Source organism: Lonchura striata, chromosome Z (assembly GCF_046129695.1).
Source record: "Lonchura striata isolate bLonStr1 chromosome Z, bLonStr1.mat, whole genome shotgun sequence".
In the NCBI taxonomy this organism is placed as follows: domain Eukaryota; kingdom Metazoa; phylum Chordata; class Aves; order Passeriformes; family Estrildidae; genus Lonchura; species Lonchura striata.
In genome coordinates this window covers 22,795,104-22,812,670 of record NC_134642.1, presented here as the reverse complement: position 1 = coordinate 22,812,670, position 17,567 = coordinate 22,795,104, and the positions used below count along the sequence as shown (strand labels likewise).

The 17,567-nt window shown below is 38.7% G+C and overlaps 1 protein-coding gene and 1 non-coding gene across 4 annotated transcripts; both read left to right on the top strand.

Moving 5' to 3' along the window:
• The first annotated feature begins 208 nt into the window (after positions 1-208).
• HAUS6 (HAUS augmin like complex subunit 6) lies at positions 209-17,079 on the top strand. Of its 3 annotated transcripts, none has more exons than XM_077790028.1 (17): positions 209-673; positions 1,759-1,854; positions 2,565-2,637; positions 3,644-3,773; positions 4,324-4,471; positions 6,133-6,198; positions 6,321-6,372; positions 6,572-6,694; positions 7,342-7,523; positions 8,109-8,238; positions 8,810-8,885; positions 10,669-10,747; positions 12,016-12,106; positions 12,744-12,923; positions 13,759-13,894; positions 14,232-15,198; positions 16,251-17,079. In XM_077790028.1, exons 1-16 carry the CDS (start codon positions 537-539, stop codon positions 15,164-15,166), a joined length of 2,634 nt encoding a protein of 877 aa, XP_077646154.1. In that variant the 5' UTR covers positions 209-536; the 3' UTR covers positions 15,167-15,198; positions 16,251-17,079. The 3 variants fall into 3 exon arrangements, with proteins under 3 accessions (XP_077646154.1, XP_021391122.2, XP_021391121.2); XM_021535447.3 differs by having other exon boundaries at positions 6,572-6,745; positions 12,016-12,091; XM_021535446.3 differs by having other exon boundaries at positions 6,572-6,745.
• Positions 11,818-11,948, top strand: LOC116184652 (small Cajal body-specific RNA 8). Its single transcript, XR_004149403.1, has one exon.
• Positions 17,080-17,567: the final 488 nt, after the last annotated feature.

The window sequence follows — 17,567 nt, the reverse complement described above, 5'->3', positions numbered from 1 at the left end:
CGGAGTAACTTCTGTGCGAGCTGGGGAGAGGGAGCGGGGCTGGGGCCGGAGCTGCTGGCGTTTCCTCCCGGGAGCCACACCGGCCTTGTGACCCTGCAGGGCTGGCCGCTGACATGCCTTGGAATAAAAGTTTGAACCGCACAGCGTGCTTGCAGCGCGAGATTTTCTTGTTAGGCTTTTTTTTTTTTTTTTTTTTTTTTCCATTTGTTTTGTTTTGGTTTGGTTTGGTTTTGGGGTTTTGTGTGTTTGTTTTTGTTTTGTTTGCGTTTGCTTTTGGGGTTCTTTTGTTTGCTTGGGTTTTGGTTTGGTTTGGTGGCTTTTGTTTTGTTTTCTTCCCCCTCCCCGCGTGAATTCTGCAATCCGATGACAAAAACGAAGGGTCCTCTGGAGGGATTCCGCCACGCGGACTACACCTCCCGTGAGGCAGCGCGTCCGGCTCGCCTCGTCCTCGGACGCCGGTGGCGGACGGGAGATCTCGCGAGGGTAGGGGCGCGGTGCGGGCGGGCTCGCGCGGAGATTTTGGCGGGCTCGGGAAGATGGCGGCGTTGGGGAGGTCTGGCTACGCTAAGCCCAGAGCCGCCGCGTACCCGGAGTGGGAGGGCGAGCACCTGTGGATCTATTTGCTGGCCTTGGGCTTCGACCCGAAACGCTACAAGGACGTAAGACTAGGGAGGTTAGTGCTAGGGAGAGTCGGGGGAGAGCGGAGGCGGGGGGTCCGAGCGGGGTTTCTCTCGGGGGCGCGAGGTGGGAGCGTCTCGCCATGGCCACCGAGGGGCCCGGTGCCCATGCCAGAGAGAGCGCCCGGGGAGTGTCCGCAGTGCCGCCGCAGTCCGCATTGCCTCAGACTTTCTGAAGAAATAAAACCCAGGAATGGTAAGAACTCCTGCTCTCCCTCACAGTCCTGTGGGGAAGGCGAGGTTAGGGGCTTCCTAGCGCGTTTTGAAAACTTACCTTGAAAGATACCACTCTTGCCGTAATTGTTTCGTAGCACCGTGACCGTTAGGGGGCTCGAATGGGCCTTCAAGCATCGCACGGAGCCGACCCCGCCCCTCCGCCGCGGGCCAGGATATCTGGCGCCAGACCAGGTTGCTCGAGGCCTTACCCAGCCTGGCCTTAAACACTTGCAAGGTCGCGGCGTCCGCAACCTCTCTGGGCAGCCTTTTCCAGTGTCTCACTCGTGTCACAGTAAAGATTTTTTTCCCAAATACCTAAAATAAATTTTTCCTCTTTCAACTTGTACCCATTGCTCCTTGTTCTTTCACTACAATCCCTGACGAAAGGTCCCTCTCCAGCTTCCCCGTAGGCCCCCTTCAGATACTGTAAGGTTGCTATAAGGTCTCCATGTAATCTCTTCTCCTGAGCATCCCCAGCTCTCTCAGTCTTTGTAGGGGAGGTGCTCCAGTCTGCTTTTCAACTTCGTGCCCTTTCTCTGGACTTGATCCAACAGTTCGATGTCCTTGTTAATTTGGAGGCACCAGAGCTGAATGCAGCACTCCAGGTGGGAGGAGGTCTTACAAGTACAGAACAGAGGGGCAGAATCACCACCTTTGTTCTGTTGGCCACAATGTTTTTGTGGCAGCCCTAGATTTCACCCGTGCTAAACAGGATGAAAAGTGTGAACTTTTACATAGGAAATATAGTGTTCAATTAATTATTCGGTAATGTAACACTGTTTTGTAGTCTTTAGCAGCCAGTAAAAATGCTTTGTTAATTAGTCACCATAACTGCTTCTGATGTGAATGTTTATTTGTGTATTAGGGATATGTTTGCTAAACCGAACAGCAAAGCGATTTTTGTCGTTGCCTACTTCCTGTTTAGTAAGCTGGATAAGCACCGTGCAAAACAAACTTTCAAGTAAGTGTTTGGCTTCTGAGATTACTGCTGTGCCCCTAATTAAGAATACGTTCTATGTAGTCGCTAGAAGGGAGGGAAGTGGTTTCTTGGGGAATACTTGAAGAAGAACATACAGGCAGACAATTTGCTTCATTTTGATCACAACTCAGTCAATTTTGATCAGTCTGAAACCTTGCCTTAATCAGTTGTTTCTGTTGGCAACTTTGATATAAATTTTAATAGCTGATAAATAATGTACTTGTCCCATTCTTTCTGACCAAACAGAAAATAACATTTGGTGTTTATGGATTGTTTCCAGGACCTTCAATATGGCAAGAACCCTGTGTTCTTTAATGTTTCTGTTTTGTATAACAGAACTGTTTCACCTTATGTATTTGAAGACATGGCAGGAGGAGGACCAGTAATACGAAAATGGTCAGGGTTCTTGCCCTTTTTTTTTTTTATTTTTCCCCTGTCCCAAGTTAGAAAGAGCTGCAGACAAACCTCTCTCTGAAATAATCTGTTATTAACTTAAAGAAAGAAAACATTGTCATTTGACAAATCTTTATCTGTTCTTGATCTAGGGTGTATGCGCCTCATTTTCTGGCTCAGCATCAATACAAAATGTGTGTCTTATTCTTGTTTTTACAGTGGTTAATTTGGAATAATATTTGAATGCATTTTGACATGACCTTTTTTTCCCTTCTTCCCTTTCCTTTTTAAATGAAAAGGTACTCTCGATTCACAAAACTACCAAGTCCTAGATTTAGGAAGCAGTGCTGTCTGTGGCTAAGAGAAATTTCAGTGAGTATTACAAAAAGTGGAAGTTGATGCTCTACTGGTTTCTGTGACCTTATTCTTTTTTTGAGAGAACTGTTTTATATCATAGTTTTAAATAAGGATTTTTTAATCAAAGAATTCACTTTTGCTTTTTATATTCTTATAGTTTATCTTGGACTTCCATTAAAAAAAAGATGTTGGCATTGGAGAATTTAGAAGACAGAGTCCTAAAGGACTCTTTTAGGACCAGCTGGGTCCTAAACTGCTGTGGCTTGCATTTGCGTAACAGTATTTGATTAAATGGAAGTCTAGAGAGTCCCTTAACCCTGGGTGAGAGTAACTTCCTTCAGCTCAAGGGGTGTTTGCTTAAGTTACCTGGGAAGGTGTTTCTTATTGGGAAAGCTGATTCACATGTGTAAAAAAACTTAATTAGTCTTGTATATGGGAAAGGGGCTAAAATGTAAGGTAAGCTTTTTAAAGACAAAGCAAAACTGATTGCTTCAAGTATCATGGGTTATTATGTTGCTTTCTTATGTTGCCTTTGTTTTAATGATTATTCTAAAAATCTTGTCCTTATGTTCCTTAACACTTCAATATTTTTGTAATAGTGGGTAAGGTGAAAACTAAGGATGCAATATCTTTAAATATGATTAAAGTGCACTGATTCATGACTTCAGTAGAAAATAGGAAAGAAAACTTGAATGTGTTTTCAAAGATAGGGGTTAACAGTTAGGAATGAGGAGGGCACCAATTTTTAACATTTATCCAACAGTGATTTCAGTCTTTGCATTGAAACCATTTTGTGTACAGAACAGAGTGAAGGTTTTGAACATTGGAAACAGCTTTCTGTACTCTTCTCCTGACTACAGTAGGTGTTAACAGTGATGGGCAAAGTCATTTAGCTTTGTTATCAGGCTTGCTAGTGGAAATCTGCAGCATTTTGGTATGCAGGCATGTCTTTGATTGCTGCTTTTTATGCTTTACTTCTCAAATTAGTTTTGTGTTTAAAATGATTGTACTTTTCTTGCAGAAAAAGGAAAAAGGTTTTCCACAAATTACACCTTCCATACTGATTTGGCCTGGTGGTGCTAAACTTGTTCACGTGATCTACCGTTTTGCAAGATATGTAATGACTGAGAACATGAAAAAGCTCTCTGTAGGTAAGCTGTATGGGACAATAAAAATGCTTCAAATGTTATGTTTGTAAATGTGTAAAGTCTTTAATATATGACAGGAGCTTTAAGAAGTTCTTAGTTGGATGCTCAGGTCAGTCTTTCACAGGGTTCTGTGTATTTGCATAGAGCTACTGCTAACAGAACAGTGCAGATGGTTTTGCTCTCTTGCTTTATGGGTCTTGTTCCAAGGTTCACCCATGCAATGCTCTGCACCGTTACCCACACAAGCAATGGTTTGGTCCAAAAGTATTGGATGGCTACACTATTTTCTTTCTCGGAACTTGAGGAATTCTGAAGGATCAGATCTGTCTGTTTCAGGTATATTATTGTAACCTAAAGAATATAGAAAGGGAATGAGAGTGAGGGAATGAAGATGTATACAACAGAAAAGAGGCAGTACACTGCATGCTGTGTTTCAGTTGAAGTAAAAATGAGCATCTTGATTTATGATTCTTGCCGTTTGATTTAGGTAGATTAGGAGGTTGTCCATTTACTAAAAGCAAATAATGTAATCCAAATGCTGGCTTCTATTTAGGCTCTTGTATACCTTTTGCTGAAGCTGTAATGAGGAGACCTCGGGATATATACATAGCAAAAGCAAGACACAGAGTTGCATACAATAAACTGCTGCAAATTCTTCAAAGGGAAGACTTTGTTTTTCAGGAATATTGGAGAAAGGCACAGTAAGTATTGCATTAAAAGAAAGTGAGTCTTTTCATAAAAGCTGACTTGTGTATGTGTTTTTAGAAGGATTTGAAAAGTCTGTATATGCTTTACATCACAGAACTCATTCTGTTGAACTCCTCCCATATTTTCCCTCTTTACTTTCTTTAATCAACAGTTCTACTGCTTGTAGATCTTTTGTGAAGCATAATAGTCTAAAGCAATGAATAATTTAGGAGATGCTATATGTTGCTTGGGCATTAATGTGGTCAGGGAATTTTACATGTATATCTACATATCTACAGTATGATTTCTTCTGAAAATACAACATTTGGAAGATGAAACCTTTGGTTTAGTTTATTGACTGTGAGATACATTTTATTTACCTAAACCTTAATTATTTAACCAAAAGTATTCAATTCTTAGCTCTTGTTTATGACAAACACTCCCAGCTCGAGAAATGTCATGAGCTGGAACTTTCTCTGCAAGCATAGAGTTATGTATCAGCAGAATTTATAGAATTTGTGTGAGATAGTTTACATGACTGGAGCACTGTCAAGAGTTGTTTAGTAAATGTCAGAAAAGGGCAATGGGTTGCACTGTAGGTAAAAGAGCAGTGTCAGTAGTATATGTGCATGCTCCATACAAGAGGACCAGTCATGTTTCATGCCTTTGGATGAGGATTTAGCATCCACAGAGACCTTGTAGTGGGTTTCTGCTGACCTTGATTCTTACAGAGGACTTCAGCTTCCCCTGGTATTCACTGGGAAAGTAGTTCAGTGGTGTATTAGTGATGTAAGAAACGGGAGTACTAAGAGGGTGACTTTGTGATGCAATCATTAAGTGTGCTGAGTAGGAGAGGTACTCTTTTGAACTCAATGTGTGTAAATGAGAGAAACAACTTCCTTGGAGATGTTACAGATGGTCACTGCAGCCAAGATTGCAGAGGAAAACTGATGACACTGGCCTTCTAATTTGAATGTATATCACTGGCCTAGGCAACTGTAGGAGGTATCTTGTGGAAAGCAGGAAAGCTTATGGGTGATAGGGTACTTTCAGATATCCTTGCTGAAGTTCATGTGTGATCCATCTTAAGTCAAAAACCAAACAGGTGCAACAAGGAACCAACCTGATTAAGACAGTGTAGCAACATATGGACTATAGAAAAGGGAACTGACTCTTAAGGCACAAGTACAGAAATATTTCTCAGGTGTGCAGTGATGTATCTAGGATGACCTAAGTTCAGCTAAAGCTCCAAGAGCCTGCTAAGACCTTGAATAAAGAATCTTGTATTATGCCATTAGGTCAAAGTGCATGTAGGATCTGGATCTGCTTCTGAACAAAATGTAAGTTGCAAGTCTCACAGGTTGGGATACCCAGTATGTACCGTGCTAAAATTTCAAAAAAAGCACTTTAACAAAACATCTTGTGTGGTCCAGCTGCTTGTTCTCCAGTATTCTGTTCTCTAGTCTTTTGAAAGTGAGGGATTTGGGTACTGTAGAATTGCTGAATATATCTGTAGCTCACATTGATAATAGATGCTTATAGTTAGTAACTTACTTACTGCTGTTGGGTATAACAAACAACTGCTTCAGTATGTAGATTTGGAAAGAATGGACACAGTTGGTTAGTGACTAAGCAATTATGATAAGCTTGTACTAGCTGTTGAATTTTTTCCTAGGGTTTTAGCTGGAGAAATAGAGCGGACAAAGTCTGAATATGCAGTTGTATGGGAGGAGTTTCGCACGTAAGTGCTTTTTTTGTACCTAAGTTAGGATGTATGAAATAGATTAGATGCTCAGTTTTATGAAATATGAACTGAAATTTCACTGTAGTCCACTTGAACTTTTGTTTTGCATGTGCATATAGGAAGAAACAAAATGACCAAAACAAAAATGACACAACTGAGAGAATCCAAAAGGTGAGCATTTAGTTCCTGCTGTGGCAGTGTGTTGAATTTTAACAGTTCTGCAACACCTACTGTCAGATTCTGTTATTTGCACTTATCTACCTATGATTATGCTAGCACTTTCGTCTGTCTTCATGCTGTTTTGATACTCTGTCATTATAGGTATTATAACAAACATTTTAACACAGTGTTTTTCTCCTTTTCTATTAAGGTCCACAGTATGTGGACACTAATAGTGGAAATGCTTACATCTCTGAAAAAGGAAAAGGGAATTGTGGATTCTGTACTTGAAGACTGTGTTAACCCATGTGTTCTAGATGGAGCTGATGTTGCTGTGAGTGTTCCAGGGTTGTTAACCTACAGTGTTGAAAGTAACATATATGGAGTAAGTGGTTTTTGTCTTTCTTGCTGAATTGCTAAACTGCTTTCATTTAGTCACTGGGGATGTAATTAAATGCCTTAAAAATTAAACAAGTACTTAATGGATTATTAGTGATAATTGCAGAAGGATGCATGAAATATGTATAATTCATGGGCAGAGATTTCCTATCATTATAGTGCTGGTTTGTGTTTGTTATTCTAATGCATTAACTTTATAAGTTTAGTAAATACATTGATAAGTCTGCCTGATTATAGTACTTTTTTGTTGTTTAGACATTAAAGTTGTGTTGATTGTTTTAACTGGTGCTTCAACTAATTGGCTTTTGTTTCCATTCTGTAGTGTATGGTGTTGTTCATTTATGGCATTGGTGTTGTTTGTGCCATATCTTCTGGGGAAGTGGTCAAACAGAATACCTCATTGTTGGAATTTCCTTGGCTTATATTGCTTTAACCTAGATTGTATTTTTGAAATATGAAACTATCAGGACCTGAATCTAAGTATCATGTATACAGTGTCCTGGCTCTGACTACTGGAGACATAACTTTCTGATTTTGGTACTGTTCACTAATTATTTTTTTAATTGCTTGCTCTACTTAAAGTTTGTTACAGAAAATTTATATGAAGATGGAAATCTGAATTTCCTAACAGTTATTCAGTTACTAAATGAAGCCCTGAACACATTGAGAGATGAACATTGTCCATGTGAATTAAAAGAACTTCACAGAATTGAGGACATGGTTACATATTACAAGAATGCACTACAGGAGTTGAAAACTGAAAGGTAATTGTTAGGAGATTTTCTCTAATTGCTTTTTCTTAAATGGTAGGATCATGTCTACTGGAGTCTTTTTTCCAGAAAAATGTTACAGCAAAAACATGTTGGTTCAGTCTTTTTTTTATGCCTCTGGAAAAATTAGTATTTGCTTTAATTATTTATATAACTTCTTATTGAGATTCTTCTCTAGTTAGTTTCAGCTTTTTGCCTTTGTTTCATTAATATTTTAGTGTTTGTTCCTGGAGATCTCATTTGCTTGCTGATCTGATTTTTGCTTTTTTTTGTCTTGTTGCATTAGTAAATTCTGAGATTTTAAAAATGTTTATCTGTAACTGGCTTACGGAAATTTAAAGTGTTTATTTTGTATATGTTTTAGTACAGTTTTTCCAATTCTGCTGTAAGAAACAAGACTACTAAGCAGCTTTTTTGGTTGTGAATTTCAGTTCTTAGTGTATGCAGAAATGCATGAATAAATTGATATATATCAAAGGTTTGTCAGGATAAGGGAGAACATGTAATGCTTACCGTCTTTATGTAAAATTGTTATCTCTACCAACAGATGTCTTCATTTTCCATGTCTTTATGTTACAGTCTAAGAAGAAAGCAAGAGCATTATGAGCCAAAGCATCAGTCTATTGCCGAAAAACAGGAAATCTGGGAATCGAAGTGGAAAACAGTTCTTGGCCAGTGTCCTTTTAATTTAATCTGGAAAGATTATCTAGTAAGTAGTACTCATTTTATCTGATTCTGGGAAAGAGAAAAGGGTGAAAGTGAGAGAGGATGTAGCTTTAAACTGGTGTGTTCTGTTACAACACTTCAGCTTTATCTGTAAGGTTAGGGGACTCATGTAATGCAGTATATCTGATTCTGCTTTAAGGAGGAAAGAGAATACATGTTTCTTAAAGAGAATACATTTGACTTTCTTATAATGATGTATTCACTGGAGATGCCGAGATCATTGATTAGCTTAAGAGTGAGCAGATTGGTTTTTGTTTTGTTTCTGTCTGTCCCTTTGTGGAAGCTAAGCATGTTGTATGTTCAGTCTGAATATTTGCTGATTCTGTTTTCCCCTTTTAAAGCAATGTATTTGATGAAGGAATAATAATCTCCATTTTGACACTCACACTGACAGAGTGTACCCTTATGTAGTTACCCAGCAGAGAGGGGAGAAACTTCATGTTGAGTCTGACAGCTGGTTTGCAGGAAAGTTATTTTAAATAACTGTGTTAATTGCTGTTGATAAACTGACTTTTTCTGCCTGCTTATGTAACTTTTTATTTTCCTTTTGAAAGGAACCTGTTTCATCATGTCAGTCTTTTAGTTCTTCCGATGAAGAGGAAGATAGTGTCTTTTATCAGTCATTTCCAGGTGAGTGAACAGGAGAAACTTCTTTTCCTTCTTCCACACCACTACAATTGTTAGAAGTTATGTGGAGTCAAAAAGGCTCCCTTCTTGCATTTGCAGATGGTCCTTGATAGTCTGTGGAAATTGGTTCTGAATGACTCTTTGCCAATATTGCCTTGCATTTCTCAACTTCATAGTATCTTGGAGATTCTCTGAAGCTTGGCAGAAACCCATTGCTGAACTGTTTATATTTTGTTGTTCTTGCACAAAGGATGTTGAAACAGATGTCCATGTACAAAGGTTTATCCATGGATTCTAGAGAGTACATTCAGTATATCAGTAAAGGTTACTTTGGGTTGGAGCAGTAATAGAGAAAGGTAAAACTTTTCCCATTGACTATCTAGGAAAAGAAATTGAATATGGCCTCACACATAACTGTCTTTCCCTGATGCACTCTGAAATACTTTATTCCTTAGTAACTGCCATTTGGTTAGAACTTCACTTGGTTTGTGTTAGTTGCATTCAATCATTAGGTTAATAGTGTTAATCACAGCTCACTTTGATCAGGCATGGTTGTTGCACATGCTAATTGGCTGATGATATGATGATATTTTACTGCATAACATCATTTTACTTATTGACTGAGTCTTGACTGTCACTAGTAACAGAGTTAAAAGTAAAAAGCTACAAAGCAAGGAGGAAGACTGCTTGGATCATGTCATTTGCACTTCCTGCTACGAAAAATGGCATAACAGATGTGTATTGGAATTTCAAGGTGCAAAAAAATGGTGCGAAGATTCTTTTGATGACAAAAGATGAAAGTACTGCTCCAGCCATCTGAGTGTATGTGGGTATAAGGCTAGAAGCTGCAGATGAAAGGCTGCAGAATTGAATTTGGAACATAGTCTGCCTTAAAAATTTCAAAGATTGAAGCACTGTACTATGATATGTGCTAGTAGGATCAGAAAGCTTGAGACAAATTGATCTCTGTGACATTCTGTGGTTGAGATGCATTATCTGATAATACAGCCATTAAGAAAACTTAAGTTCTGCCTGTTAATAGGGTCAAATCCAAAAGCAAAATACCTCACCTAACTAGTGGAAGTGAGCTTGGATTTTTGATTTGTTGAGTTGAATATGAGTCATGGAAATGCCATTTGTCCCTGCAGAAGCTGAAATTTAGAATTAGTAGAGAACTACTGACGTTCAACTTTGGCTGTGTATCCAAGATGTGCCAGAGTTAGTACATTGTTCTAGACAGTCCATGCTTGAGATATGTGTACCTCCAATAATGTTCAGAACATTTACTTCTGTAACATTTACTTATACAAAGCTTTGCCTTGCTTGGACTGAGGCAGCAAGAGGGATGAGTATATCCACAGAAATATTTATTGATTAACACAGTTGGGAAAAAGGTGAGTGGAGTTGTGCTTTGTGGAATTGATGTACCATACAGTTGAAGTGTATGTGGAGAGGAGAGGATAATATTGATGTGTCTGGGACTGTAGTTTGGAGGAATGTAGAAAATCTGATTGATATGTGCAGGGCAGTAGATAGAATCATGCTTCTTGAACATGTGTTCAGGAGCAGCAGAAAGAGGTGCTACCTGCTAGGGGCATCTGTTACTACAGGTACTGCCTGAGCAAAAGGATTGATAGTACTACTGTGCTTATGTATTAATCTATTTTTCTTGAAGTGTAAAATCCATCCAGTATGTAGTGTGCAGTAGTGTGAGTGAGCTGTGTCACAAGGGAACCCTAAGTGAAGAAAATGAAAGCAATACTAAACTTTTGGGTTACTTTTCTAGATCATGATGACTATGATGAAGAATGCCTTGAGGAATGTGATGAAACCATGATCGATACAACATTAGTACCCTCAATATGGTATGCCTAATGAGAAGTTGATAAAAAAGCATTAGAAAAATTGCAAGTTTAGTTACTGGACCTGAATATTTTGCATGTCTTGAGTCTTAGTGGAATATTCAGTAGCCCACTCCTTACATCACAACTACTTGCTTTAGCAAGATAGTCCTAAAGTAACTGCTGTTTACTCCAGCTGATGACAGATTGATCAACTGGTTGCTGCTGAGTAGGAGGAGTAGCTGTCAAATTGCAAGGTTTTTTTCTTGCTTTCTAACTATATTCAAAGATTCAAGAGACATGGACAGAACAGAAGCTTCTGTTTCTCAGGCTAAACCTTCTCTACAAAGCTTTTTTCATTGCTTTTCTTGAGAGTTACTGTCACATTGTTCTTTAGCTATTCTTCCTAGAGTACCAGCAAAGGGTTCTAGGACACAGAACAGTGGTGTCCTAGAAAATTTTTTTCCTTTTGTCATTTCCTTTTGTCCAGGAATATTTCATGACCTTTTGAATAATGTTATCTTTCATAATACGACTTCTACAAATGTTTGAATGCTACCTACTAAGAGACCAAGAGAGTTAGCAAAGGAATGCTCTCCATTCTTAGACATCAGTAGATGTAGTTGCATATAAGTCACAGAGGCTCTCAGGGTAGTTAACAATTAAATACTGGTTTTCTTCCAGTAAGTTCATGCAGCATGGAGGTTTGTTTGCTTCTGAGGCTACAGACAGGTAACATCAAAAACATTTTATGGTGTGCTTTTCCTAGCAAGTGAGGACTTGAGAGCTCAAGTTGAGAGCAAGTGCAGTTTTGAGAGCTATGCAATTGGAACAAAACTTACTAGAAGTGATAAAGCTGAAGTTTTTGGTAGCCAGGTGATGGTTAAATATCAAGTTTACATAGGAACAGACTTGTGGATGCCAGAAATGGTTCAGATAAAGACTACATAGGAAAAAGAATGTTGTCAGGTTTGTAGAAGACTTTCCAGTCATCTTTTACAGTAGAATGTAGAAGACTTGTTTACAAGTGTATTGAAAAATCCCTTTTTTTTCTGTGTGCTAATCAGTAGCAGAGTTTATTAATTTACTGTTTTTGGGAGGCTGATACACAACTAGGGCTAAAGCTGCTCTAATTGTCACACTGTTCTCCCTATAGTAAAACTGCTTTCTGATGACCGGGACGAATTGAGGGAAATCGTAACGGACAGATACGGAGCACACAGTATATAACAGCCTTCAAGATTTGCATTCCAGTTTAATTTGTCTCTAAAATTGTTGTGGGTTTTTTTTAGTCTTTCTCCCTTGAGGAGCTCATTGGTGCCGTCGTCGTCAGAAGCATCTGAAAATGGAGACCTGTCAATTGAAAATGTATATGTCTTTGAAGCAAGTTAAACTTACAACATGTCCTTTTTATATTGGTTGAAACTTAGACTTTGTGGAAAAGGGTTTTGGGGGTGGTTTTTGGGACTTTGTTTTGTGAGGTTTTTGGGGTGATTTTTTGTTGTTTTTGAGCAATATTTTTACACACTTGAGTTAGTCTGGCAAAAATGCAAAAGCTAACTCTGACTTTGCTAAGTTTTAGGAAAGAACAGTAGGAAGTAGGTGCTCTTGTATCTGACTTCCTGTATAACATACAGTATGTAACTGATTCCCTGTTTGCTGAACAGTCTTTTTGATGTGGGCAGTGGTCAGACTTGGTTTCTTTAAGTTGTAAATGAAATTTAAGTGTTAAAATGTGTTGGGAAAGAACTTGGATATTTCAATTGTCCATTGCACAACTGTTCACTGTACTGTGATCAGAATTGTTGCAAGTGAGTCATCTGTGTTGTATATACCACTTATCCTAGTCACTACTTAAGTTCTACTTTGAATACAGTTGTAAAAGTATTTTGTTTTAGTTAGAATTCAAGACTGAAATGTTTTTGTTGACCAAATACTGGGGCCATTGCAGTTCAGAAATTCCACAGTAGTTTATGCTAATGACCTTTCTTGATTTTAAAACTACTAATAATTTTTGTAGAACTTGAATACTTTTGTGGGAAATGAAAAACCTGTGCCTCAAAAAAACTTAAAAAATGGAAAGGAAGAAATCCCTACTTCAGAAGTGGATGGGAATGCGTATGAAAATGTCACCCAGCCAAAGTCTGTTGTGAAAAAAGATGACCTTCTTGAGAAAGCCAGAGATGAACTGGCCGAAGAGGTTAGGATGTAATTTTCATTTGTTTTTAAGTAAATGATCACAAGTTTGGAGAACAAATCACTAATTATAACAAAAAATGTCTCTTGTAATCCACATACATCAAAAGGTACTTTTTTCTGCTAGATAGTTATCAGTCATGGACTTTTAGTGTGGACTGATAAAATACACATTGAAAGCATGGAGTTTGTGCAGGTATCATACTTAAAAATCATGGTGAAGTGAATAGCATGTTCAATAGAATCATATTATGATTAAACTTAAGTCTTTGAAGTACAGTGCATATATTCAGAAAGAAAAAGAACTGTTGAACAGGGTACAGAGGTTAAATATTTAACAAAACTTGGTAATTTTAAGCAGGAATGTAAGTATTTTTCCTTTCAGGTATTCTATTTAATATTTGATTGAGGAATTCCTTTACAAGGATTACTATAAAATGTGCTACTTCTTATTTTGGAAAGTAAATTGCATTTTTAACTGAAATGATAGTTATTTTTCATTTGCTAAAATTTTTACAAGTATATCTCTAGTCTTCAAGCTTACGCAGTTCTTGGCTACTGTCTTAAATATATTCTATCTGAGCACAGTTTCTTATTTGAAAGGTGGATTCATAGATGATGAGTGAACTGAAAATTGAATCTGATTTCAGTTCCGTGTCTTTATTTTGTGTTTGTAGGATACTGTGGTCATTATGAACCTTAATAAATAATGGAAGTTAGGATATTCCAAATCCTCCAGATGATTTGGAGAATGAGATTTATTTTTAACCATAACTGATAGAAATGAAGATGTTAAAATTTTGATTTTTTAGAATTTGCTGTTCTCTAATATCCTACAGATTGCAAAGTTGGTGATGTCTGAGTCACCTTATAGTGGTGAAGAGAAAGGAATGGCACTAGATGTACTCATTAGCTCACTGTGTTTCAACCCATTTTTAACAAGGAAAGAAATACCCCGAACTCCAGAAAATCTGCGTGAGTTTGAAACTGTTTTTATAATGCTAATTGATAAAAAATGTGGTTAGTTTATTGACATATCACAAAAGAAGAAAAAGGTAATTCTTTCAGTGATGTTGCATGTTTTTCTAATGGCTCATTCTAACACAACACAGTAGATTTAATAAGATGTGAATACTTTGAATTTGATTTAAGAGTTTTTTTTCTTAGGTAGAATCCCCTTTGTGTTGAGGAAACATAAACAACATAAAGCAGCTATATATATTCCCTCTTGAATTTCTTATGTTCCTGAGGGGACAGAAAAAACCAGACTGATTGAACGTACTAAAATTTTACCTTGGTTTGTCCCATTTAGTTACTGAAGTTAGAAGTTCACGGAGAAAAGCTATTCAGACCGAGGACTCATTAGACCTAGAGCTGTCCTCAACTGAAGTGGTGACAGAAGAATCTTCAGTGAATGCTACACTCAGTATGCAGGAGGAGGTGGACTCTATGTGCTCAGAACGTGTGTCTCCTGTATCTGACTTGGGTCCTCCTGTATCAGAACAGAAGTTTCAGTTAAATTCTACAGAATCTAGTTCTCAGGAGCAGGTGAGTGTAAGTCATACATTAGAATCTTCAGATTCAAAAACATCTGGAATTCAAGAAACGGAGAGAACTGAATCAGAGGAACAAAATTGTTCTGCTTTGAGTGGAAGTTCTGTAAAAGATCTAAGCCAGACTTTGAAAAATGTAGAGAAGAGCATGAATATTCCAGATACTTGCTTGAAAAGTGGTAGTAGAGCAAATACACTGCCTTCAGACCACAGTTTTCTAGTGGATGAGAAGCTGTGCTGGAAAGTATCTGCATTAAATTCCATCTGTCTTGGAACTGCTGACAGGGGAATATTGGATGAGACACTTCCAGAATCTCCTAGTATGGATCTCAACATATCTCCAGACTCAGACTCCATTTTTTTTACAATGTACAGTGAAAATACAGTGGATGGCTTGGAAAATAATGAGGATATGAATAAATCAAACCTAGACACAGAGTCCCTGTCCAACTCACATGAAGTGCTAAAAAAGACTGCATCTAAGAGTGAAGAGGAGCTGCATCAAACACATAATGGAGACAAATCTCAAAGTTTTAGAGCTAAATTAAATATGTCAGAAGAAGGAGAGGAAAATGAGGATGATCCTTCCATGGATGAAGGATTTACCAAGATGCCATTGCCAAACTCTCTTGATGAAAGCAAACATTCCCTGTCATCTTTGCTGGTGTCCTGTCAACAGAGGGATGGTACATAAAATCCCATTAGATTTACTACATAAATTGAAGAGTAAGTGTTTGTGTTCTTTATGCATCAAGATTTTGTCCATTCTGGGTACACTCCCATGGATAACCTCTGAGAGTTATCTGTGCTGTGGAAGTGGAGGGAAACAAATTATTTGTATGCTTGTTTCTCATAGAGGATGAGACATTAAAAATAAAAACATGCTTCCTCTAGGTGGGGTTAGGGTTAGGGACTCCTGGTGGATCACAAGCTGTCCGTGAGCCATCAGTGCCCCCGTGGCCAGGAGGGCCAATGTCATCCTGGGGTGCCCTGGGAAGAGTGTGGCCAGCAGGTCGAGGGAGGTGATCCTCCCCCTCTACTGAGCCCTGGTGAGGCCACAGCTGGAGTGCTGTGTCCAGTTCTGGGCTCCTCGGCACGAGAGAGACAAGGAGCTACTGGAGAGGGTCCAGTGGAGAGCCACGAGGATGATCAGGGGTCTGGAGCTTCTCTCTCATGAGGAGAGACTCTGGGAGCTGGGACTGTTTGGTCTGGAGAAGACTGAGAGGGGATCTCAACAATACATAGAAATATCTTAAAGGTGGATGTCAGTAGGATGGTGCCAAACTGTTTTCAGTGGTGCCCAAAAAAGAGGCAGGGAGCCATGGCTACAAACTAAAGTACAAGAAGTTCCACTAACTTGAGGCAGAACGTTTTTACACGGAGGGCGGCAGAGCACTGGAACGCTGCCTGGAGAGTCTCCCTCTGCCTGGAATGTCTCCCTGTCTGGAGACACTCAAAACCCACCTGGACACATTTCTGTGTCACCTGCTCACCAGAAGTCCTTTCCATTGCTAACTGTTCTGTGATTAATGTGATTTAATGAAGTACTTGGAATTTAATATAAATTAGTCTCAAGGAGTAGTGAAATTTATTTCTTTGTGCCAGAAAGGTTTCATTTTGAACTGTAGCTGTGTTGCTAGCAAATGATGGGAGCACTTAAAAGTAGTACTTAGCCTACCATTTCGTATATGCTTTATTAATACATATGAAACAACTTCAGTATTTCTCTCTAATAGTTGAATACTACAGGGTGCAAAATAGTATGTTTTCTCTTTCAGGCAAGAACAGTTGAGTTGGAAGCTGGGCATGAAGGAACCTTCATCAGGATGGAATTTGTAAAGCAATAGCATAACCAGAGCAGTGTATTTATGTTTCACTTGAGTGTGTAGCATCTTCTCCAAGCATTGTCTGGATTGGGAAGTTTTACTCTTTTTGGTGTGCAAGGAGACTGGAATAGTCTCCTTGTTTAAGAGGCCTGTTCTCACACTGCCAGCTCTGACTCTTGCCTGCTCTGACACTGCCAGTTTCATATCACCCACTGTGGCTTTCTATATACAGCACATCATTTACATACAGAACTGTACTTTATTTTTTAAGCATATTTTGAACAGCAGATGTTGAGTAAATGGTATTACCCTAGAAAATGGAAAAACCAAATGTCAAAGGAGAAATAGTGAAGTCTGCTAATTTGCTCCTAATTCATGTCTCATACCCCATCCCAACAGATTTAAATTTTTCCTGGTGTTCTACATTATATTGTATTCCCTTACTGAGACTTCTGGTCTATATTGCCATCAATTCTACCTGTTGATAGAGGCTGTTCCCTTTTTCTAAACTTCACTGGAGTGCAAATTTCTTTAGCAATACTACCAAAACAAATGCTTTACACTGGTCTTAGAAAATTTATTGCTTGTGGTAGTGGTGATGCTACTTGATATTAACAACTGACATGCACGTTATTTTGTGATGTAAAAGGTAATAGAGCCTGTGGTAAGAGGAGAAAGTACGCCTCAGGATTCCAAGAGGTAAACTTGCTGTTGTAAAAATACTGACTCCTAGCCTGATATGTTTAGAGGTATTGTTAAATAAAGTTGTTTATATGTTCTGGATTGTCTTCCTCCCTTCTTCCAAAACAGTTACCTTGGGTTTTAAGAAAACGCTCCACCCTCTGTTTGACATCTTCCTTATAAAGAGAATTTGACAGCCTTTGAAAAAGCATGTGGGTGGTTGAAGAAGCTGTAATGTATATAATGGCTGTGTACATTAGCAGATAAGAGGGAAGTGCTGCTTAATAGCCAAAGGTCTTTTCAAACTAAATTCTGTGATCCTGTTACCATCTTAGCTACTGGCTGCCTGGAACCAGGCCAGGCTGTGTTCTGTCCATGCATGGATTCCCTCCAGAGCTTGGCACTGGTGACTTCACAAACATTGCCCAGGTAGCTAGATGGGCTGTAGGTTAGCTACATGTAAGGATGTGGATAAGATTGTGGCCTGTCTTAAGAAAAGTTAAACTGCATTTTGTGTTGCTACTGCATTGACAGTTTGGGATTAAAAAATGGCATTTAAAAATTTTGAGTTTCCTGTGAAGACCTGGC